The sequence below is a fragment of the Chinchilla lanigera genome, unplaced genomic scaffold (genome assembly GCF_000276665.1).
Source record: "Chinchilla lanigera isolate Chin_1 unplaced genomic scaffold, ChiLan1.0 scaffold00020, whole genome shotgun sequence".
Taxonomy (NCBI): domain Eukaryota; kingdom Metazoa; phylum Chordata; class Mammalia; order Rodentia; family Chinchillidae; genus Chinchilla; species Chinchilla lanigera.
The window spans coordinates 13,758,183-13,783,287 of NW_004955421.1; the positions used below are offsets into that span (position 1 = coordinate 13,758,183).

At 37.5% G+C, this 25,105-nt stretch overlaps 1 protein-coding gene across 1 annotated transcript in view; it reads left to right on the forward strand.

Annotated features, from left to right (window-relative positions):
• Cntn3 (contactin 3 (plasmacytoma associated)) overlaps positions 1-25,105 on the forward strand; it is a 319,768-nt gene that overhangs the window by 69,404 nt on the left and 225,259 nt on the right. Inside the window, exon 2 of the mRNA XM_005383763.2 lies at positions 6,337-6,471. Within this exon, the coding sequence (XP_005383820.1) occupies positions 6,417-6,471 (55 nt within the window). The 5' untranslated portion in view covers positions 6,337-6,416. The remainder of the gene's footprint in view (positions 1-6,336; positions 6,472-25,105) is intronic.

Sequence of the window (25,105 nt, forward strand, 5' to 3'; positions counted from 1 at the left end):
TTCCATAAAGTTTCTGTTAATCTCTCATAAAAAATGAAGCAAGAAATAAATTTTCACAAACATGCACACAATCACATAGAAGCAGATATATACACAACTGTATTCATATCTATGTAAAAGAAATTATTTTCCAAGGGGCTGGGGATTTAGCTCAGCAGCACAGTGCCTGCCTGTCAAGCACAAAGTCATGAGTTCAATTCCTTGTACCAGAAAAAAAACAAAAACAAAAAAAAAGGAAATTATTTTCCAGTGTAATAAAACATAATATGTACACAAAAGTTAGCTTGGTCTAAGAGGTACATAGATTTGGCTGATGACTTTGAAAAGGGATCTTAACTTACAGAAGTTTTCAAATTAGTTTGTTTTGCAGATTGTAGTCCAGTTGGCAAGAGAAACTGTAGTCTAAATAACTATACTAGAAGATGTCAAAATTGAGAAAGAGTCAAAAGAGGGGAGGTAAAGTGTTGTAGATGTCTACAGTAGCATAAGATGATTTCCAGCTGGCATTTGCCATAGTTGTTGATTGTTCTCCTGTAAACACAGAACTCTAGTGTTGAAGGTGACATCAACTTAGGCACATTATATTTTCCCCTCTCTAAATGATCAAACATGAGTGAACTGCAAGGAGAACAAGTGAGGGGCCAGGGATATAGCTCAGTGGCACAGTGCCTGCCTGGCAAGTGTAAGGTTCTGAGTTCAATTCCCGGTACCAAAAAATTAAAAAAGGATATACAGAAAGAGAACGAGTAAAGTTGTCCAGAATCTTGCACTTGGATCCCTCTATGTAAATTTCAACCCCTACCAGACTATTTCCAGCAGGAAAGAGGCAGAGTTAGTATGCAGAGTGGATGGACTATGTTTCTGAAAGATGTGTAGATTGTGAATGAATGTATACATGATTATGATTATGATTATGGATGTAGGTGAAGTAGATATCAGATGCCTGATTTCCAATCTGGCAGGATGTTCAGTCTCATCAACCCAGCGAATTCATTAGTTTGTTGACTGTTGGTATTATGACTGTGCACCATGATACTAATTTAATGTAAGTCCTGGAAGGATCCCAACACAACACAGCATAACAGAACACACCTCAAAATCCAACTTTTATACAATAATGTTTGAATATTTCAGCATAATAACAGTCCCTACCCTGTTCAAGGTTTTTTTTTGGTGAGATCAGGAATAGTATTTATTCATAAATGGAATATGTGTCTAAAATACTGATTTTGGAGATGACTTTTTGCAAAGATGAGAGGTGATGGTGTGTCAGGTGATTCTACTAGTCGGAACTGTTACAGGATCTTTCTTTCAGTAAAAAAGTTTGTTAGGTATTTATTACCCTGATGGAATCATTCCCATTCCTAAACTTTCCCCCACATAAAGAAGCAACTCTGAGTATTTGTTAGGACTGCTCTAAAAGCTGTCTGATACATAGTTAAAATAGTAAATACACATTTTCATGCTAAAATATTTTCATGATCCATAGTTTTAGTACCCGCTTTGTGAAGCATATAACAAAAGCCACAAATGTTCTCTTCCTTCTTTTAGAGCAACCAGGAACAGCTGTTGAGAGAATTTTTGTTTGGAGTTCAAGGTCTAGCATGTTTTAGCTCAGCTGACATTAAGAATTACAGTTGTTAGTATGTCCTAAATTTGGGGGCTGTTAAAAGACTGCCCTAAAAAATGTGTTGTGAATATTTTAAGTTTTACTGCTCAAATGCAAAAGTCTATTAGGGAAAATTCTAGAGTATCAACTTTTTCTTTGGTTTAGAACATTCCCATGAATAGTAGAATATTCGTATTGTAGCAGATGACATTTTGATTCCTATTTGTCTTCATTCAGTGGCTTCCTTTGTAATTATTTGAGCTTTGTGATTTCAGAAGTGGGGCAGCTTTAATGTGTTTCCCTTCTCTCTATGGTAATACTTGGCAATGCCAAGAAGTCAAGTTATGATTATACTAATTACACAGATTATTTATAAAGTGAATGCCCTACTTTAACACTGATTAAACAATAAGTAACTTTATTTTAAAAACTGGCTTCCTGGATGAAGTTTTTCAATCTTCTGCTTTTACATAGTTATCTGTGTATGCATATATATGAACATTACAATATATGGGTATTCACTGATCTCTTAAATCAGATACTTTGCTTAATATTGTGTAGGTTCTTGTTTTTTTTAATTTGTAGCCAAGTGTAAAATTGATGCATTAGAAATGTGTTTTGTTTCAACATTTTAAGACAGATATGTTATAATATATTTGATTTGAATGTTCATTGCAAATTTGAGCTTATAAATCTCCTCCTTAAAATTACAGTAATTTTTCAAAAAGCTTTATGTGAAGGCTAATATTCTTTGGCCAGCCATAGAAGGCTGATTCCATTACACATCTGCAAACTTATTTTACACCACCTCTATCAGGCCGTTGTCTTCCACCTCAAGGATCTCCTCCTCCTCCCACTTGGTGCAGAGGATTGAACTCAGGGCCTTCGCATGCTAAGCAAGCACTCTGTGACTGAGCCACACCCTCGGCTTCTCTTTCTGTTCTTGCAATAAACCATAACTCCTTAACATACAAAATCTTTGCATATCCTTTTCTGTGATCCCGCAAGTGATTGCCAAAATATTTGCCAGCAGTGGAGCATGCTCACTGACCAATCAGAAATATCATGGGCTACAGCAGGATTCTGGAAACCTACAGCAGGATTCTGGAAACCCACTGCTGAGACAGGCATTGACCCTTTGTGTGGTGCATCTAGGGAGATGTGCTTAGGTGCTGGGACAATCTGGAAGATGGAGTGGTAGCTGATAGAAGAAAGTTTGGACAGCGGCTACTCACCAGCCTGTTTCCCTACTCAAAAGTTCATTATCATTCTATGTCTATTCCTGGAAATTTTTTGTGTGTGTGTCATATTAACGCATCATTAACGTGTCATCTTTTCTACTTCCTGCTTCATTTTCTCGGAGATTCTTTTATCTTCCTGATGAAGATTGTTCTCATTTAAGCTTTCATAGAAACTATTGCCCTTCTCTTTACCTTTCACAGGCCTGTTTATGAACAATTTGTAGTCTTTTGAGTAAACGGTCATTCCCACTAATCAATATAATCCATGAAAGCAGGGATAATTGGTCCCCTGACACACACTCCACAACCCTGACCTAAGTGGTACCCAATAAATATTTACTGAATAAGTGAGATTTGAAAAAGATTTGAAAACTTCTTTCAATGCATTCATTCTTTTAAAATGTTAACTGATACGAATGGTGCCTTGGGGATGTACTGTCATAAAGACAGCTTTTAGAAAGCCGTCAACTGCTTTTTCCTTTCTTATATATTTCCTGAGGTAAGTATGGCTCAGATGCCAGTTCTGATAGAAATGCTTCTCACTCATAGTGTGTCCAGTACAAAGATTAAAATCTTCTAAATTGAGGTATTCATTATTCTCAGCAAGAAAGATTGCATGCAAGCCTACTATGAGCAAGAGTGTTTTGGACCTTGAAGCCAACTCTCTTCTTCAAAGATTTATCAGTCTAATAACTTGCTCCTTGTCCTACTTATGAATCCACTACCATATGAAAATGCAGGTCATATGATTTATTCTGTTTTGTGACATAGCACAAAGCTTCACTTATTTATTTGAATGCTTTTTAAAGATGATGTTTATGGGGGCTGGGGATTTAGCTCAGCGGCACAGCACCTGCCTGGCAAGCGCAAGGTCATGAGTTCAATTCCTAGTACCAGAAAAAAAACAAGAAAACAAAAAAACAAAACAAAGATGATGTTTATGAAAGAAGATGATGGTAGTGGAACTGTTACTACAATAATCTTTGCTAGATTTTCCCCTCCCCTTGCTTTTCCCAAGATACCCAACTGCCTGTTTTCTCCTAAATCTGTTATTCCTGAATTATTTCTAGGTTAAACTGGGCATGTAAACTATATAGTTGTAGCATTTTCAGGGGAAGAGATACCAGTTCAGTCAGCATAGTCCTGGAGCCTTTCCACAGGTTGGGTTTTACCTATTGTTTCCAGACAATAGAATATATTATAATATGTTATAATATATATTATAATATAATAAAAATAAAATGTATTTTTATTATTTCTTGGTTATTATGGATCTTTGACATATCATATGTCATGTTAATGCATCTCACATTTACCATGACTTGGATGACTAGTTGGCATTGCTTTTGTATTTCACAATTTAAAAAAAAAAATCTTGTTTTCTTTTACCTTTCTATCAACTTATCTATCTACTCATTCATGTGTTTATGTCACCTTTCTCATGGTTTCTGAGTCACTGTTTCCTTATATGCACGATTCGTAGGAAATTATGGCTGTGAGTTATAATGTAAAGCTAATTTTTAATGATATTTATTATGTTACATTAGTAGTTGAATATAATGTGGTCAAAAGATGTATCATTGATTGTGTAGTGGTTAAAAAAAAAAAACAAAAAAAGAAGAAGAAGACTATGTATCTGACAGCCTTGGGTCCAAGTCAGGATTATCAGTCACTGGAAAGGTTATAGTAATTGATTGAGGTAACTGTACCCCTTTCCTGTAAACTTAAATTCTTCAGCAATTTTACCCATCCATCACTGGGACCTGATATTACTGGAAATAGCTTTTAAAAGTCTCTCTTTCATATGCACTGCAGAGCAGACACTACACATCAGTCTTTGCTTTTAACATTCCACACACACACTACTTCTAGGTGCAGCACCGTCATTTCTTTTCTTTTAGCTTCTGGGGCCATTGTGATAGCACCTGTAATGGGTTGGGATGGCCTAGTTACTGACAGTACTGGCAGTACCCTCCTATGATGACTAATCATGATTGATGTCTAAATACCTCTGTTCCCACATCCCTTGGCCAGGGTAACTGTTGGGTAACTCTGAGACTCACGTTTTATAGTGGGAGTAAGTCTGCATCACGTACAGTAAGAGGTGGTATGTATCTAACCCTTCATCGGCTCTCATTTCCCCTATTTGACTTGTATTTGCTGGGACTAATTTTGTGCTTCACCCTCCAAGTAAAACACTTGTTTTGAACAAACACTGCTTCAGTTCAGCACCTGCAGGTGGTGGTAATGTGAGTGTGGAGAGGACCTTGAAGAACAGGTTTCCAGACTGTACTTCTGAGGAGAGTGGTTCTCAACGGGACACTGACTTTTTGCAGATTCCTACATACCTAGTACATGTTATGCACGGGCTGTAACTCTACCTCTTGCTTCTCAGCTAACAGCATATCATCAGCCTGCAGGTGCAGAAGAACAGTACTGTCTATCAGAGTAGCGGATTTAATGCATGAGTATATAATGCAAGTTCCAATATTTTCACTCATGGAATGATCATTCTTTGGGACACACAATATCTGAGTGGATACATTACACACCAAGAACCCCTTGTTGGGAACCACTGTCTGAAAGGACCCGTAATTTCTTTCCTTGGTTCATTGACAACTAAAATAGCCCAATCAAAACAGGTGCTGTGTCAGAGAATTGTATACTTTCCTTGCTGAAGTGGCAGACTTTAAAATCATGCATTCCCCCCTTGAAACTAGCTGAGTTTCAGTAGCTGAGTGAAGGTTGTGTGAGTTTAGGTGTGTGTATCTAGTTTACTCGATCATTAACCATTCACCATACAGCTTAATTAGTTCCAAGGGGCCACTGAAAATGACAAGACTTTCACATCATTATTTCTATTCAACCAGTTCATACAAGTTTATGATAATTAAGAAAGAAAAGAAAATGGTATCATCGGCAAGGTCCTTAGACAGAACTTGTTTCTACTTAAGAACCGTTTCTACTATTAGGATTTCTGTCTGTTTTACGCAATATAGGTAATTAGGTGCTTTCCACAGTTAACTCTGAAAAAATAGGTTTACAATAGAGTATAATTTTATGTTTTATTAGAGATTCAGAAACTACAAAAAGTCTTGCTTTAGGGCATCAGTCTATTGGACTCTTTTAATTTTCCTAAAATGCTATCATTATAGAAAATGTGAAAAATTTGGATTTCAGGTTAATATTTTATTTGCCGCAATTATTATGTAGGCAAAATTTTAATATTTAATATATCAATATTTAATATTTTAGTACTGGTGAACATTTCTAATTAAATAAAATTGCTTCCATCTGCTATCTTTTACATAAAGTGTTTTTTAAGTATCTGCATTGCAAGCAGTCTCTGTTTTGTATCAGAAAAGATTCATTGTATCTGAGGATTTTTTTGTGCACTTGAAACAGTTTACAGAAGACAAGAAAGTCTCTTTTTTAAAGCAGCTGTTTGTTTTTTAAGTCTAACTTCTTTGTACATATATTTTACAGATTAAAGGAATTACCTGAAGACAAAACATTCTATTCTTCAGAGACTGGACAAGAGCTACTCTTGCTTTTGGCAATTAAAAATGATGTTGTCATGGAAACAGTTGATCCTGCTTTTGTTCATTGGCTGCCTAGGAGGTAACAATAAGCTATATTTTCTAAGTTGAGGTTAGAACTCTTCTTAAGTCATATGCTTCAAAAGTGTTTAAATGTTGAAATAATACTCTTACCAGTGGCAAGGAAAAACAAATATTTTTTCCCTAGAAAGAAAATTCAATATCTCACTTCTAGTAATTGGATTCTCATTGCCTTTTCCCCCTGATGTTTTCAAGGTATTTTATTTTGACAGAAAATATATATTTAAGATCTACTATTGAATTTTAGTTAGTGTTATAAGTAGAGTAACTAAAATTTGAGAATGTTAATTTGAGAACTTTTCCTCAAAAGGAGGTGAAAGTAGTAAGCTCTAGTATAGAAGGAAGAACATAAAATTTAAAATAGGTCAGTATTTTCATATAAAATCTTGAAAAATACTGCTGTTTTTCTCAGCACATGATGAAGATAGACAACCTTATATTTTTTAATTTTTAAAGAATGTAGACTCTAGACCACAGTAAAAACTTTCTGTATTTATAGCATATAAAATTAACTGTTGTAAATCATTTATGCATTTATTTTGTTTCCTGGTAAGCAAAAGATTTTTGAAAGGTAAAGCCATATATATTATGTCTTATTGCTTGCTTCCTTTTTATTATAAAAGTTCTCAAGTGTGTATGAATTTGAATGAATACAGCAAACACCCACATGTGGACCTTTTAGGTTTACTACGACACTATTTTATTGTATTATTTGATCAGATGCATATATGTGCACAGTTTTCCTTTTATTTATTTATTTTTGGCTAACCCGTTTGGAAGTAGGTTACAGAAATCATCTCTCACCCCTAAAAGATTCAGCACTTGTCTTCTAACAACAATTTTCTATGGAAACACAATTTCTTTATAATACCTAAGGGAACTAACAAAAAAAGTCCCTAGTCACTTTCCTTTTCTAAGAGGAGGAAATTGCTGTGGAACGAGGCCAAATGGAAGTGTCAGGTAAAACACAGGGTATACAGCAGTGTACTGAGCAGACTCTGGAATCCTGTTTTAAACTTCAAAAGAACTTCCTCAGGTATTTACAGGATAAAAATGTAGCAAACTTCATAATCGTTAATGGATTATAGGTTAAAATTTACTACTTTTAAATATTTTATTTAAAGCCTCTATATGTTTTTACTGTGATGTCTCAATTCTGTTGCTAAAACATTTTCTTTTACTGCTACTAATTTAGTACTGATGAAAAAAGGAGTAATTATGAATTTCCGCCTTTTAAAATGGACTTTGGAGAAAGACCAATAATTCTCTTGTTCATTTGCAAAGTTTTGAATATATCTTCTCTTTTCATGAAAGGAGTAAAAATAACAGGCAATAAACTGCAGCAATGTTATTCTTGATAATATTAAATTCTGTAGTAAGAATCTTAAAATTTCCCAGCGGGTTGAGAATAAGTCATACTGAGAAAGTCGAAGTATAGTAACTGAAGAAAATCAGATCAGGTTTTCAAAGGTTAAAATGTTTATTTGGAATTTTGCACCATAGACAAATTTTACTGATCAAGTTTCTGCATTTTTGAGAAATGTTTTTTATGCTTATGGTTAAGTTTATAGAAAAAAGCAGTGTCCATCCTACTCAAATGTAAATAAATCATTAAAGAGTTTAAGAGTCTACTTGAATCTTGATATGATGGTAAACATTTTTAAGAGTTTGTAAGGAAAAATTCAAGTTATATATATATGTAGTGTAATAATTAGGAAATTATTGATCATCATATTTATATTATGGAGAAAAATTGGGCTTTTAAAACTTTTGCATACTGCTTATACACTATACTTTCTATATTGCATTTTGGTATTCCTGGATCTAGGTAAAATTTAGAATAAAGGCTTGCTTCTGAGTGTGATACTCTGTTAATAGCACTGGGTCATTTGCTTGGTATAGTATTAAAATACATTTGTGATTTAGGGACTATCCTACATATTTTAGATATTAATACAAGCAAGTAAATTCACTTAGTAGGGTTTAGCAGAAGATACAAACTCAATAAATGCCATAGCTATTAGCCAAGTTGTATTTCCTGTCTTCTCAAAATTTTGTTATCCCTTTGTGCACTTTTCCTTCCATTTTCTTCTGTTGGTTTGTCTACAGGTTTCCCCATAACAAAGACAACAAAGAGGCCATTAGTAATTTCTGGCCAAGAATTTATCCAGGAATACATTTGGCTGGATTTTTAACCCAAAAGTGCTAACTTTGGTCATTCAGTACCAACACTCAGTATATAGTGCACAGTTTACAATAAATGCTCTTTTAAAAAATTGTTTAAAAGAACCAAATTCTACTCCACAGTTTAATTATGGAGATCGCCTCTTCCCTAATACACTATGTGTAATAAGTCAGATATGAAATAATCCAGTTTCACTTACCAACTCTTAAAGAACTTTTTCTCTAAGCAAATAGTTGTTAAGACACTTTATGTGCCAGGCTTTGTTTTCAGAAAATGAACGCAGATCTTTGTTTCTGTGGGGCTTACAGACATCGTATCTCATTGTAGCTGACAGTGACATTGAATTAGAAGGACGTGGTGCTGTGGGAGAGGGAGCAGAGTAGGATGAGAGTGAGGCACGTCGGGTATGGGCTGCTGCTTTAAATAAAGTCTTCAGGTTGGTTGTCATTGCGAAGGTCATACATGAGCACAAATTCAGTGGTGAAAAGTTGACTGTGTGGATATCTAGGGAAGAGAGCTGCAGAAACAGCCCCAACGTATGACCTGATGAATGTTCCAAAAAGTGGAATAAGGCCAGCCTGGTCAGCATGGCTGGCCTGGGAGGAGTTATGGGAGAGAAGGGGAAGATAAGAGCCTCTAGGAAATGTGAAAATGGACACAGCACAAACGGACTCATCACTAAAATCATTGTGAACTTTTACTCTGAGTTCTCTCAGGAGACCTGTGGTTTGAGCAGAGAAGTGATATGATATGGCTCATTTCTTTAAAGGATCCTGATGTCGCAGATTGATTATAGAGAAATAGAAAGCAAATAGGGGCACAAACGGACAGTGAGGGGATAGTCAGGCAAGGGATGTTGGTGGCTGATTCCAGGGTGGCAGCAGAGTTGGACATGATGTTTTAAATATATTTTGAAGGTTGAACTATGAGGTGGAATTTAGTGTGAGGTCTGGGAAAAGGAGATGAGTTGAAGGAAACTTCTAGGCTTATCCCACTCTGTTTAGAGTTAAGTTCACTCTGTCCATATGAAAGGGTGTGCAGAACAGGTGAACTGAAAACAGCACCACAAAGGAGTGAGGGTTTCACAAAGGGTGGGTGACTTCTCAGTACTGGGTAAAACTGTCACCTTAGTGGACTAGGACCAATGTTTTGAATTGGAATGGATAAATTAGCATTTTAAAAAGATGAATTAAAAAATTTGAGTGTACCACCCGCAAAATAGAGTAAATATTGTCTCTGGTGAGTAATTTGAGGCATCTGGGGTTTAGCAGTGAACAACACCAATGATATCCAAATGTTCACAGAACTGATGTTTTAATATATGTCTTCTGGGTCCCGATGCTACACGTTTTTCCTGTAGAGTTGCTGTTAAAGTTTAAGAGCCAGAGATATAGGTAGAAAAGAAAGACAGAGAAGAGAAACCTTCCTGTCATGCACATCTGACCAGAAGTCAGAAAAGGCAGTAACATCAGGTGAAGCTTAAAACAATATTAATGATACCAACATTAATAACAATCATGTTAGTAAATGGAAGCTCAGTCACTGTGTCCCAGGCACTGTGGGCAGTGCATCAGTTTTTGTATTTTAGAGACAAGGAAACAGTCTCAGTAACTTTACCACGCAGTGTGCTTATCTGAAGCCTTTTACCTCTGAAATCACAGTAAAGTTTCTCAGTCAGAAGTGGTTACTTCTTGAATAGTTTCTTTTCTGGAATAAAGTCATGGTTTTAGAGCAGGCTTATTTAACCTGCAGCCCTAGACGGCATGTGCCTGTGTTATAGTAAAAATATAAAACTGTAAGGTTGTGATACATGTGTACATTAACTGTACCGTATACTTTATGTGATGCCCCAGACAATTCTTCTGTCACTTGGTGTGACACCCAGTGAAGTCAGGCATGCATAAACCCCAGGTTGCAGGTTAGGTGTGCCTGGGTTTAACCATGGGCTAAGAATTATTAAATATCACAAGAGAGTATTGTTTTATTACCTCATCCCTTATGAGTTAATTTCTTGACTGTTTTAAGTATTTTAGATGGTTTCTGTCCATTGTAGGCGGCACTAGCCACACACGAGTATTCAGCATGTGAAATGTGGCAGACTAGGTTGTGATACTTTGGTTTTGGTTTCTGGTTTTTGGTTTTTTTCCCGTACCGGGAATCGAACTCACGACGTCACGCTTGCGAGGCAGGTGCCGTGCCACTGAGCTAAATCACCAGCCCCAGGTTGTGATACTTCATAAAGGTAAATAAACACAGGATTTCAAAATCTTAGTATAAAAAAAACCTTATGAATTTAAAATATTATTTTTCTGTTTTAAAGAGAATAGTAAAAAAAAAGAAAACAATAGCAAAATACAAACAAAGCAAAGCAAGGACATTAAAAATGATACAGGGTTTCAAACCAAATGATAGAGATTAACAGTGGTTGGCATATTACATATTGTTATCTTCAACAAAGTTGCTCAGATTATCACATGTGAGACTGGAAGACTGATCTACCCATTAAAGAGAACAAGAAAATAATAATTTAAAAAAACATTAGAGACAGTACAGAATTTCACTAGACAGGAGGGTAGGAGTTCACCAATGGTTGTTCTATTGCATATTGTTGTCTTCACATAAATTGCTCAGATTACCAGATATAAGCATGCAAAATATATGTATATAGAAGGATAGCTGGGATAACTGTAGTGCTGATGTCTGGTGGTTTATTGAAAGGAATAGTTAATGTTTAACTTTTTTATACAATAATTTTTATACTGATTATATTTTGAAATGATAATGTTTTAGTTATATTAGGTTAAGTAGAATATTGTTAAAGTTAATTTCATCTTTCTTATGAAATTTCATAAATCCATAGAGAATTTAAACTATGAGAGTGGTCTGTGTTGTATTTCTGTTGGACAGAATTGATCTAGGCATTTAGAAACCTGACTGTCTTGCAGATGTTTTCTAGCATCTCCTGCTGACCCAAAGGGAAACCAGAATAATCAAGATAATAGTGTCTTTAATTTCACACAAAAAGTTGTAAATACCTACTGAATGTGTATCACATATAAATACTGAATATTTTGTAAAATGGTTGAGATTTTCAGTGTCCTTTCTTGGTAACATAGACAAGTTTTAAATCAAATCCTGGTGGATATGAGCGAGGAATTCTGAAGCCTCAGGTAACTGTACCTGGGACAACCTGCTTGATGACGTCATAGTGACGTCACCCTATTCATTTACAGAGAGCAGTAAATGCTCCACACCTCCAGACTTGGCACTGTCCTTATTCTGCAGAGCTGCATTGTCCCTTGAATTTTATATCTGCTTCTGGCAGGAGTTAGGAAAGCAGTTCAGTTCATTGTCTACTCATACGTATGTCTCAGCCTGTTCTAACTGAGCCTGTGTATCATGCTTTAGCAGATGGTTTATAAAGGTAAAACGTATGACCACAACATATGAACTTCAGCTTTCTTTCACAGTGTATATTTACTGATGGACAACATGTGCAAACAAAATGCACAAGTTGGGGCTACACTGGAAAATCATAAACTGTATTTGTTTCTATGTCAATAGTTGCAACGCGTGAGGTACAAACTGAGACTCATCATGCACGTCTTTAACTGCCTGTCATGGCTCATGTCTAGATGAACCCCCAAGCCTCATTCCGAGGTGGCTGCATCTAGAGTGTATGATGCTGGGATTAAGTGTGTGACACTGGGATCAAGGTTGTGAATATAAGTCCCACTCCTCCGGCCTTGTCACGTTCTGGTGGAGCCCACATTTGTAATCCCAAGGAAATGTTATTGAAATTACAAGAAGTAATTCCAATCTACCCCTTCCCGTGCAACCCATGGTGAGAGTAAAGGGATAAATACATATCTGTAGTGGTGGGAGCCAAGGGGGTCCTAGATCCATTTAGAACAATGGTTAACTGGAACAAAGACCTCCACCAAAGGCTGAACCTGGGTTTTATTAATTTGAAGAGGGGAGTGGCTCAGGGATGAGTGACTGTGAGAATGGCAGGAAGTATGTGATTGCTGTGAGCTGGGCGAGGTAGGAGGTGAGATAGTACCTCTGCAGTATGGGGAGAGAAGGAGAGAGAGCGAAAGGGAAAAGGAGAGGGAGAGGTATGCAGAAAGAGTAACCTGTATAACACAGTTTGAGGAAGTATACTGTGTTTTGGGGTCTGTGCTTCAGCTTTAATGTATGATCTGCTTGCCCTGAGGTATCAGGTCTTCTTTCTCCAAGCTCAGTCCCAGCTGACAGTGCAGCCTCTGGCCTAACTCAAGCACACTAGTTGGAAGCTATAGGTGGGGCATCACTGACCAGTCCTACTGTTTTAAGCACCTTGGCTACCCCCATTTGCATTGTGTAAAGCCAGTTGAGCTGATAAATATCTTAGCCAGCTCTGCACCTATCATTACACATAGTCAGAGCCGGGTTTAGTGACAATAGAAACAAAAGCTCCTTCTTTCAAAGAGAGCCATCCTGATGGTCCTCCACAGGTGTGTGATTACTAAATTAGTCCACTATTGGTTTGGCGTAGTTCTGGGAGTGCATAATGGGAAGGTCCACCTTGGTTGGGAGTGCTACCTGCTTTAAAGGTGGGTAGTGTGGATAGAATATAATGGACAGAAAGAGGGCTGTTGTGGTTGCTTGTCACTTGCTACTTGCTGCATTTACGGCCTTCTGCCTGTCATGAACTGTCTCTCTTCTGCAAAGCCCTTCTGCCAAGCCACCCTGCCTTGGAGCCATCCCAGTATGAACTGAAACCTCTACATACTGTGGGTTGCAATAAACCTTTTCTCCTTTAACTTTGGGCATTGGGTATTTATTCTCAGCAGTGAGAAAAGTATCAGTCACAGTATTCCTCTTATTTTATGCCACCTTTTCCTCTCTATGTCTCCCTCCCTCTCTCTCTCCCTTTTCTTACCTTACTTCCTCCTCCCTCCCTTCCTCTTGTCCTCCTTCCTTTCCTGCTTCCTTCCTTCCATCCTTTCTTTACTTCTTCCTTTTTTGTGTGGGGGGTGGGTCTTGCTAAATCACTAAATTGCCCAGGCTGGTCTTGAACTTGCAACCTTCCTGCCTCAGTCTCTCAGGGTACTGGGATTATAGGCAGACACCACCATTCTGGCTATATGTCAGCCTGATGTTAATAACTTTCTGTGTGAGTATTCTACCCTAATAGTGATTAAAGAATACTTTCAAAGTATGAAAAGAAAGACTTTGCAAGTTCTTCCTGAAATGATTGAGAACTATTTTTAATTGGTTTTAATAACACCAATCTTATATATACTGAAAAAAATTAATAAGGTTTTCTATTGGACTATAGTCAACATTAAAATAGATTTGAACCTGCCTGCTACAAGGGGCACTTCAGGTAAGCTGTTGCTATAAACGCAAATGACTGTCATTTTTTTCTGTAGTATTTGTGTGCAGTGTAATACGCTTTGATAGCATCAATACTGATGAAATGGAGATGTCACTGATCTTGGCTTATAAATCTTGACATCCTCCATGTTTTTACAGATGAACTCATCCCCACTATTACAACAGCCTAAATCTTGAATTGCTTTTCATTTATCCCATTTACATCTTGACAGTTTATCGGAGCATGCATGTGAGCAGTAAAAGATGCAAGTGTTATTGGTGTGTTTTTTTTCTACAACCTTCATCATCCATCACTCTGCATATTGGACTTTTGTAAGTGTGTGATGACTAAGAAGGGGTTTAGAGACATTTTTTAAAAAGATGTACTAGAGGTGGAATTAGAGTTCAAAAAAATTTAACATTAAATAAAAGCCACAGTTCTATTTAGCTCTCTTAAATAACTATTGTCTCAAAAGTATCCAATAATTAGTTCATTGACTGTTACAAATAAAGTGCTCATTCAAACCAATCTACCTGTTGCCTAAATGCTAAGAGGTCTTAAAGTGCTCCTCACATGAAAGTGGTTTAAATACCCATGTGCATGTCATTCCTTTTTTGTAAATTGAATGTTTATTAGCAGAGATAGATCAATTGCATTCTTGTTTTGTAAGGATAGAGATATTACCTATTAACTCATGAACAGTAGTGATCTTGAAGTATAAGACAAACATGTGCATGTAGAAACACACACTAACATAAATGCACATACCTTTTACAATGTATGTTCTGAGCGTCGTGGTGTACACCCATAATCCTAGCTCTCTAGAAGACCGAAGCAGGACGATCACAAGTTTTGAGCCCAACCTGTGCAACTTAGTACCTTAGCACCTTGGCATATTCCCCAAGGTGAATGTAATTATTGTGTTTTGTGAAATATAATATTAAAATTCTTTTAGAAATAAAGTAAAAAAAAAAAGAAGTACATACTTCCAACACACAGTGTCACAGCCCCATTCTAAAAGGGAAGCATGGGAGAACAGAAATAGGGATGGAAAATGAAGGGAGGAAGGGAGGAAGGGAGGAAGGGAGGAAGGGAGGAAGGGAGGGAGGGAGGGAGGAAGGAAGGAAGGAAGGAAGGAAGGAAGGAAGGAAGGAAGGAAGGAAGGAAGAAGGAAGGCGGCCAAGGCTGGAGATGTAGCTCACTGCAAAAGCTCTGGATTCAATCCTCAGTACTGCAAACACACACAAACACCCAAAGGAGTTTTGATTTTGATAATTTTGATGATTTGTTCCTTACAAGTATATCATTAAGCACAGAAAAGGCAGCATTTTTCTTGTCCTAGTGTGTTCTTGTCCTTCCCCCATTCTTACCTCTCCCTATTTCTTTGTGGAGGCAGCTCAGATCTTAATTCTTTCTCATCTGGAGCCCCAGCCTGGCTCCTCATCTTCCTTTTTTCTGTTCCTTTGTCCTGTGTATCCCACATATTGCAACCCAGCATAACTTCCTGAAAAGCCAGTTAGCAGGCTGAGTAGTGAGAATCTGTTGTGAGTAAGGTATGGAGGTAAGTGCTGTGGAGTTCAAGGTGAATCAGGTTGCTGTCAGAGTGGGAAAGATAGAAGGAGCATGTTAACAATGAAAAGAGAGAAAAACAAGTTGTAAGACCCCAATTTAGAAAAATATAAAAAGAGTGGTATGAAAGTTCTAGGTGCACTTGCAGAAATGCAGACAAAAAATATTCTTGGAGAAAGCAGCTTTGGAGTTCATCCTAAAATAATAATTATACTGAACATTCATTGACACTTCTTTGTAGTAAGCACCAAGCTAAGGGCCTTGCCTAAATTTTATCATTAATTCTTTGGTGATCCTCTCAGAATGACATGGTTGTTAACCTTAGTTTAGAAATTTAGGATTAAGACTTTTTACAAGTTAAAGAGCCTCCTGAAATTCATATACTGTACCTAGAGGTCAAATGGAAATCAAAAACCAATCTGTGGGGCTCAGTCACAGAGTCTGAGGCCTAACATGTGCTGGGCCCTGGGTTGCAACACCACCACTACAGCTGCCCCTCCAGCACCGCCAACTGTATTGCAGCCTTAGTCCACATTGACCTAGATATAACCATTATGTTTAACTTGGACATAATTTTAGAGACTAGGCATAGAGGACACTTAGAAAAAGTATAACATAGAGCTGGCCTTTACTCATATATGGAAAGCATGGAATAGCTTTGATAATGACAATAACTAATGTATATATATATATAAATTTTGCTTCAGATCAACCCTGGTTTAAGCAATAAATTTATGTTAGTTAATTACCTAATTAAGTTCTAATTTGAAAATATTATTTTACTAAAAATGAGACAGAAGCCACCTGAGTAAACAAACACCAACGAAATTCTGAAAAATAAGCTTTTGTCAAAAGCTGTCCAAGGATATCATCTACAGTGTAGCTTTTTGGTACACAGACATGTTGTCAACGGATTAAATTAAACTAATTAACAAAGCTCTTTCCTTACATAGAATTATTTTGTGGTGAGAACATTTAAAATCAACTGTCTTAGCAAATCTCAACTACTGTATATAATTATACTCAAACGTCAAACTTTGGAAGTGTTTCTCCTGTCTAACAGAGACTTTGTGTTCGCTGACCAGTGTTTTCCATTGTATCACCTCTAGCCTCTGGTAAGCAGCCTCTGCCCTCTGCTTCTAAGACTTTGATTTAGAAGATTCCATACATGAGAAGGCTCAGGTAGCATTTGTCTTCCTGTGCCTGGCTTGTTTCCTTTGTAGCAGTATCTTCCACGTTCATCTATGAACTTGCTTTATTTCTCACAACAAACCTGTGAGATAGTTATTATTACTTTGTAGGAAGAAACTGAGGTCCAAAGAGATTATTACTTTGTCTAAAGTCACATGTAGTTATTAAGTGGAGCCACATTTCAAATCCAGTTGTATTTCTCTAATTCTTCATTGTCTAATATAGTAGCTATGCATGTGGCCTTGAATATTTGAAGCGCCCTTAAACAAAACTGAAACTTGCCATAAGTGTAAAATAGCACCCATATTTATAGAGATACATTATGAAAAGATGGAAAATGCATTATTAATGATTTTATAGTGATTGCATGTTGAATTAATATAATACATAAAATATACAATTCAAATTAGTTTCACCTATGTCATTTTCCTTTGCAACTAGAAAACTTAAATGTGCCTTGCAACATGATTTTATTGGGCATTTCAGGTCTAGATTCTGCCCATTCCCCAAGCATGTATGTAGAGAAGGCTGGGGAAAAAAAAAAGTTGGGTCTAAAAATTGAGAAACAAGAATATTACTATCTTAGCTTTGTTATAAGAATACTACTTGAGCGGGATGTTTGTGGGACAGAGGGAAAGGAAGAAAATTGGAAAGACAGAAGGGCTGCGTGGGGTTAGCACAATCTGTCAAGGGGGGCACAGTTCACATGCACTAACTATGGCAGACTAAAGAAATGTCGTGTTGGAGATGAGAGAAATTATAAAGTCAATGTTGAAAAGACACGACAAAGAGTTGGATGTTTGTGCCCAGTGAGGGACAAGAGATGGCGGAAGGGAGCCTTGGAGGTTCGGAAATTGAGTGGGAAGATAATGAGGCAATTAACGGAAATGAGATACACAGTAAGACGCAGGGAGTTGGATGTGTTTTGGGCATACTGAGTTTTGATGTGCTGAAGAATACCTGAGCAGTTGGAGCTAGAAGTCTGCTGAAGCCAAAAGATTGGAACTCAGTGTCATTGTCAATATCTTCTTGCGTCATGGCAGGAAATCAAGGTGGGAAGCTTTTGTGTAATGACAGCAACTCATGAGCCCACTTAAAGGTGAGATTTGAAGGCTATGAAAAAGGGAAGATCAGATCCTATGGAGCCACATGAATGTAAAGAAAGACTGAGCCGAGAGTGGAAGGAACTGCAACTCTGTGTGAAGAGGGGAATCTGAGGAAGTTGTTCAGGAAAAAGAAATGGAAGTAGACGGAGTCTGAGAAAAAGCTATTGGGGCTTGTGATCAGGAAGCCCCGCATCACAGGAGTGTAGCACTTTAAGGAAACAGTATTTGGGAAGGAAGAAAGAAAATACACTGAGAACCATAAAGCTTTGGTAAAACTGAATTATACTTACTTGCATGCACATGCATATATTTGCATGCATAGCTGTGTTTATACCAGGTCTGCCCATGTTGAAAATGAGAACAGTGAGGCTCAAAGCATTTCAGGTATTTGTTTTCTCAGGCCCACTGCTGATTATGGGCCCAGTAAGGATGTTTTCTAGGTTGTCTGAATTTCCATCCAGGGGACCTTCCACTGTTCTATGGCTTTATGAATATGGTGTCTTCTAGGTTCTTTTACAGAACCGTACTTAGCAGCTTCTCTTTGGTGCTACATAAAGGCATCCAGGGGGTTGATAATTAACAGTGTGAGGGAGGCAGCTGTTTATGGCCATGAATAGCTGGATAAGAACTGGGAGGAGTGGAGTGAAGTTGGCTGTGGAAAATATTTCTGAATATTTTTAATTTCCTCTACTTGCTCCAAGGTGAATGGTCTCAAATGAATGGACAAAAGCAGAAATTTCTCTGAGAGGTTGCTGAGCAGAAAGTTATTCCTTCCAGATGAGCTAGGCCTAAGTTTAAAAAACAAACAAACTTGAAGCTCAGTGAACTTATTGGGACTTTCACTGGAATTCCAAGTGGCTTCAGGATTTGAATTCCCTTGGTGGTATAATGGCATTGATGTGCGATAAGTTCTATCCTAGGCTGTTGTGATTAGGTTCCCCATCTTTCCCTCTCGAGGATAATACACGGCCTTCCTGGAATGAATATTCAACATATACTGATGGCTTATTGCATCACGTAATATTGCTGGTTCATGTCACCTGCTGCCCAGAGTTTGGGAGACTGGGTCCTGCAACATGATTTCCATTTCCTTTGTTCTGTGCCTGTGCCATCTTGCTCATCATCTTATAAGTTTGATTTTATGAAGATGCTCATTGATCTGGAAACAGGGCACTACCACATATCTATCACTTGCCAGGTAATATCTCTGTCTAGAGGCTTTGATACCAAAAATGACCACCATTGCCTGAGTCTCAGTGGTAAGCACTATGTAAGATGTTTTATGAATGTTCTTCTGTAATTCTTCTATCAACTGTACAACTTCCAGCTATCTTCAGCTTTCTTTAAGTTAAAGTTGAAGAAGAGAGGCCCTGCACTGAAAAGGCCTACAGAAGTATTCTTTGAGGCCCCTTCCTCCCCTTTCTAGACTGTTCTTTCAATGATGCTTCATCTTCTGCATCCCCCAACTCATCTCCATATTTATAAACTTAAAGTAGACGTATAAGAAAATATCCATTCCTTGAAACCATTTCTGCATTCCTGTTACTTTCAAAGAACTTCTCTAACTCAGAATGGAATATATTTAACTTGAGAAGCAGACAAATTCCTGGATCTTGTTTTATTATTGAGTCCCATGTTGCCATATGCCTCCTTTTATCACCACAGATGAAATACGTGGACACAGTTAACATTCGCATCGCTGCATTTTGCTTGCTTTGAAATCAACTAATGCTGTTTGAGACACTATCGAGTGACAAAGCTCTGTAGTTACATAAGCAGCACTGGATGCTAGTTTATGCTATTTTGTTTTAAGTTCAAATTTATTTTGTAAGAACAACATGCAATGAAGAATGATCAAATTCTGAACATGACTTTACACATAAGTATGTCAGTGTAACTGGAGCAAATTGCAAAGGAAGAGAGTCAATTTATATTTTGTGATATGACTCTCCATCATTTTAAGGCAGTGTTCCACTACTGAACAACTTTTGAAAAAAGTCTTCACCAACTGTAGCCAGGTAATAATTCAGCTCAGATATTTTATTAAGGGTGCTAATTCAATGATTTCTAGTGTTGTTTTCACATAAGGCTAACTAATAGTGCCCACAAAGAACACCACCTTGACTTATTTGAAGTGTACAGTGAAAAGGAGAAGCATAATGAATTCTGCAAATGGATGAACTGTTAAAATTAATTTATCCACCAGTGGATAAGTGTACATAACTATTTTTTTGTTTGTTTGTTTTTTGCCAGTACCGGAAATCGAACTCACGACCTTGCACTTGCCAGGCAAGCGCTGTGCCCCTGAGCTAAATCCCCAGCCCCCGACATAACTATTTAACATCCTTTTTATTTATTTATTTTTTGGTCTGTCTAATCATCGATACATTGATACAATGATTGGAGCTGCTAATAACTGCCAGTTCATTGCATATGTAATCATGCAATTTGTGTCACTGTAGTCCTGTTATTTATATGGAATTCACATTAAATGGATAAGATTAAATAGCAGCGATTATGAAACTTTTGTTCAACATTCTGTTAGTTTTGAAAAACATTTCTTGGATATAAACCACTGTGGTGCTTGGGCATGCTACGTTGTTGATGTTTATTGCTTACATGTGGGAAAATCCCATTGATTTTGGCAAAAAATCCTCTACTCTTAGCTGACCGTTAGACTTATCAACATTTGACTGCAGCCTGGCAGCTAAAGAATTAGGCTTTAATCTTGGTATTTGACTTACTACTTTCTCTCTGTATGATCAGTATTTACTTTTGTATAGGACTCCTTGAGACAAAACTAATAGTTCTGCCTGAACAGGAGATTATGTGTTTCTTTTAACTAAAGGGAAAGTTTTAGTGTTTTTTGTCTTAAAAGGACCACTGTGTCCTCAAGAACTCCTGGGCTCCAGCTTGTGGCAAGTGACTTTGTGAGAAGCTCTCAGGGAGAGATGTGCACCTTTCTCAGGCCTCTTGCCTGGTCACTGAGGACCCAGTGTTTGGAAAAGCCAAGAAAGGGAACTGAAGGGCTGGGTCGAGGGCTGTTTGGTGGTGTTTTGACCCATGAAACTGTGCTCTCTTGTGAATCTCTACTTTCTTTTCTTGGAGAACTTTGTAATATCTGCTGACCTCGAGGAAGTGGAATGTGTAGGTTGCCATTTAAGATGGCTCTGGTTATTTACACATTATTTATCCCAAGAATGTGAATGTTATTTGCCTCTACAATTTTACATGCAAGGTGGGTAGATGAAAGCTGCTAGTGGCTACAGTTAAGACCTCAATAGTTTTGGAATCCGTTGCTGCCACTGTGGCATTGATTGGTGCCACCCATGAATATCAGAGCGTTAATAAACTTCAAGTATTGCTCAAAGAGCACATGAATAATGGGGGAATGCCCTTTGTAATGCACCACTGTTGGTGCCACCATGGTCTGAAATCTTTTTCCATCTAAGGGATAGTCAGAATGTATTACCTGGCAGTATTAAAGTTAGATGTCAACAGCAGTGCTTTTATATAAACTAGGTTTCTGAAATAGACTTCCCACCTTTTAAATCTCCAAATAACCTTTTCATTATTGTACTCTCATGATAGTGTGTTATGGTACTGTGTTTGATTTTTTTGGCTGTATAGGAAAACAGAACTTTTCATTCCAATTCCATGAGTGTTTGTGTATTTGCACACATGTGATAGTTAAGTTAAAACATATGCACAAAAATATAAAGGAATAGGTAGTATATAATTATGTAAATACTTATAAAGCATTGACTATGGTATAATGTACTGCATGGGTTTCCAAATGAATATCTACCTTTTAGTTAAAGAATAATATTTATTGCAGAGTGTACAAGGGCTTGATTATGCAGCCAAGTGAATTGAGATTATACAGAGCTGTGGTCATTATGCCTGGTATGGTAGAAGAAAGAAAAAACATTCAACCAACAACAGTAGAAAAGAATCTATTTTTTTTCTTGCTTTATGGGGCTTTTGAAGGGCCTTTGCTTCTTATTTTGTTGAGTTTCCCATTGATTCTATTTGGTAAGTAGCTATCGAAGGCAGGCTGGGGAGTAAATGCTTGATGGAGTGTGGCCTCAGCAAGCATGGATGTAGTGGGCATTATAAGATTTCCTTTTGTTTTTTGAAGCTATTACTCTTCACAGATTAACAGGTACCTTTTGCCTCGGACATAATACTGGCAATTATTTGCTCAAACCAAATGACTGAACACAGGTACCAGTGTTTATAACTTCCATGAAGATAAGGACAATTCCATCCTCTTTTTCATGCCATGTAGACACAGAACTATCATGAATATAGTCATTTATTTCACTACCTTTTCATAAATTACTATTACTCAGTTAAATGTACTTAAAACTTTGATGGAAGGCTAAGCAAAAATATGCAATAATAATATCAAATGCCATTATTTCCCTGCTAGTGGACTGAAAAAATACTGCTAATCTTTGCATCAAAACCCTCGTACTATTAGTATTATTCTCATACAACAGCAGAGGATTTATTGGCTTAGAGAGTTTGAGTTAGTTGCCTGTTATGGTTTGTGTCTAGATGTCACTCCCAAAGACTCATGCAGTCATGGGGTGGGCTTCTAGAGTTTTTTGATTGATCCATGCATGGCCCAATGCTGGGAATACAGGTGTGAGTGTTATACTTGCCCTGGCCCTGGGAGCCTGCATACAATATAAGGAAGGGAAAGAGGCTTGGTTTCCGATGCTGCTTCTCCATTTTGCTCCTGTTGCTTTTGCTGTCTTTTGCTGCCATGAACTGTTGCCCTCTGCCATGTGCGACTCTGCCTTGGAGCCAGCTGAGTATGGACTGAAACCTCCACAGATTGTGAGCTAAATAAACCTTTCCTTCCTTAATTTTGGGTGTCAGGTTTTTTGTCTCAGCAATGAAAGAAAAGTAACTAAGATATTGTCTAAGGTAAATTAAAGATTTGGGACAAAAATCATGTCTATGGTATCCCAAAGTCATGGTTCCTCCTAGTAGACATGCTCTTCCTAAAACAGTGACCAACAAACACCTTCAGAAAGTGTTTCATAATAGATGCTTCTGGCTTTGTGGGGTACGGTCCATGTCACTGCCACTCAGCTCTGCTGCTGAGTAGTGAAAGCAGGGCATGGACAATGAGTAAGCGAGTTCCAATGATACTTTATCTGTGGACAGTAAAATTTGAATTCCCTACACTGTTCCGATGTCATAATATGCTGTTCACCAATGTCTAAAAACAGATGGCGGCCAGATTTGCCTCACAAGCTATAATTTTCCAGCCCCTTTCCTAAGCAGAAGTACATTTTTTTTTGAGATCACTTTTTCTCAAGCACTTATCATGTTACTAATCACAAGATATTTTGCAGCGTTCTCTGAAGATACACAAAGAACACAGACTGAGCAGCAAGGTGGCAACCTGCACACAAATTACTAAAATGCAGATGTAGTGGGAGGTGTGTAATGCACTAAGCTGAATTTCTGATAAAGTGGGATTACTTGGGGCTGGACTATCAAAACAGACTTAGCATCTTCGCGTATAAAGGCAAAAAGCATTCCAGGAAGAAAACGGTATAAAGTAACCTAAGATAATTAATTTGATAAACAGAGTTATTTTACAAGTAATTATAGGTGAATTTTTACTGCTGGCCATGAACGCCTTAGTCCTTGCAGGGCTGCTGTCTGGGAGAATGGAGACTATTGGCTGCTGAGTCAAAGTGTACTAGACCTTTGATTTATTGCTTTTAAGAAGGTAACATTTGAGTTTATCCCTCATAGTTTTGAACTTTTAAAAGAAATCATTTAAGGGAAATTGCTTCATTTTGTTCTCTCTTTTCGGAACACTCTATGACCCAAATCAAGTCTTCAAAGTAGACTTGGCGTGTTGGCTGCTAACATGCACATGTGCAAACCTTAATTTCCAAGCTTCTGTAATAGGTCATTTACATTTCAGATGATTACAGAGTCTCAGACTCTCAAACCCCCTGAAAAGACAACCGAGCTCAAATCCTATGTGAAAAAGCATGCCCACAGCTCAAACTGTGCAGTGAAGAAGCAGAAATGTAGCACTGTTCAGGCAGCCAGCAGGTGACTGATTTGAATGCTTACATTTTATCCTAACTTTAGAAGATTTAGCCTCGAGTAAAAATTGCATGATGGCTACTTGTTAAGTAAATTCATGGTTCCCATAAATGATTTCTTGGGTAGTTTTGGATCTCTCATCTGACTTGTGCAAATGCTCAGCCTTCTGGAAAATAACTTTAACCCCAGTAAACTTTCATGGAGATCTGAATAGTGAAACAGTTCAGCAGAAGCTCAACTTTTTATCATTTTGCTTTGGCCAGGGCAGATGTTACTTGCAAACAAATCTTTAAAACCTAGAAATGAGTCTTTCCTTCCACACTCTGAAATTCGGCAGTAGATTACTAGTGAAATGCTGTTGCCGCTAAAAGTGCTGTGTGTGTGTGTGTGTGTGTGTGTGTGTGTGTGTGTGTGTTAGCGAAGCTACTCCTGTGTAGAACCATATATCTGGTACTCAGAAGGGAGTGGATGAGGTGGGGGTGACCCAGAGCCTCCAAACTCCCCAAACAGAAATAGTCTCCTAATGACAATCTGGAAATGCCTCTTGAGGACCCTGTGTGGATATTTTGAAAGAGCTATGGATGTGGTCACTGACTTAGATTCTATTGTAAGTTGATCTTTTTATATCATGCATTATTTTGTATTTAGACGCATGCATTATCATCAGAGGTAGAATATCTGTTTAGGGTTGTCCTCAAAATACCCAAAGACTTTTTTTGATCAGTCATCATGTCTTATAAATAAAGATTATTTTCAGTGGAGAATAAACATAAGGGGTTTGATTTTTATCTAATGCTAATTTATTTATGAAGTTTTCTAATATATGCAATATGTTAGGTTTTTCAAGGGTTAAAAATGTGCGTTAAATATGGATCCTGTCTTCTGAAAGTTTGGAACCCAGGCATGTGGTATTGTGGTTACTTTTCTCTCGTTACTGAGATGAAATACCTGAAGCCCAAAATTAAGGAAGGAAAGGTTTATTTAGCTCAGAGTCTATGGAGATTTCAGTTCATATTCAGCTGGCTCTGAGGCAAAGTGGCACACGGCAGAGGGCAAATGTTCATGGCAGCGGAACACAGCGAAGCAACAAGAACAAAATGGAGGAGTGGCGGGAAGAGCAAACCTGTTTCCCTTACAT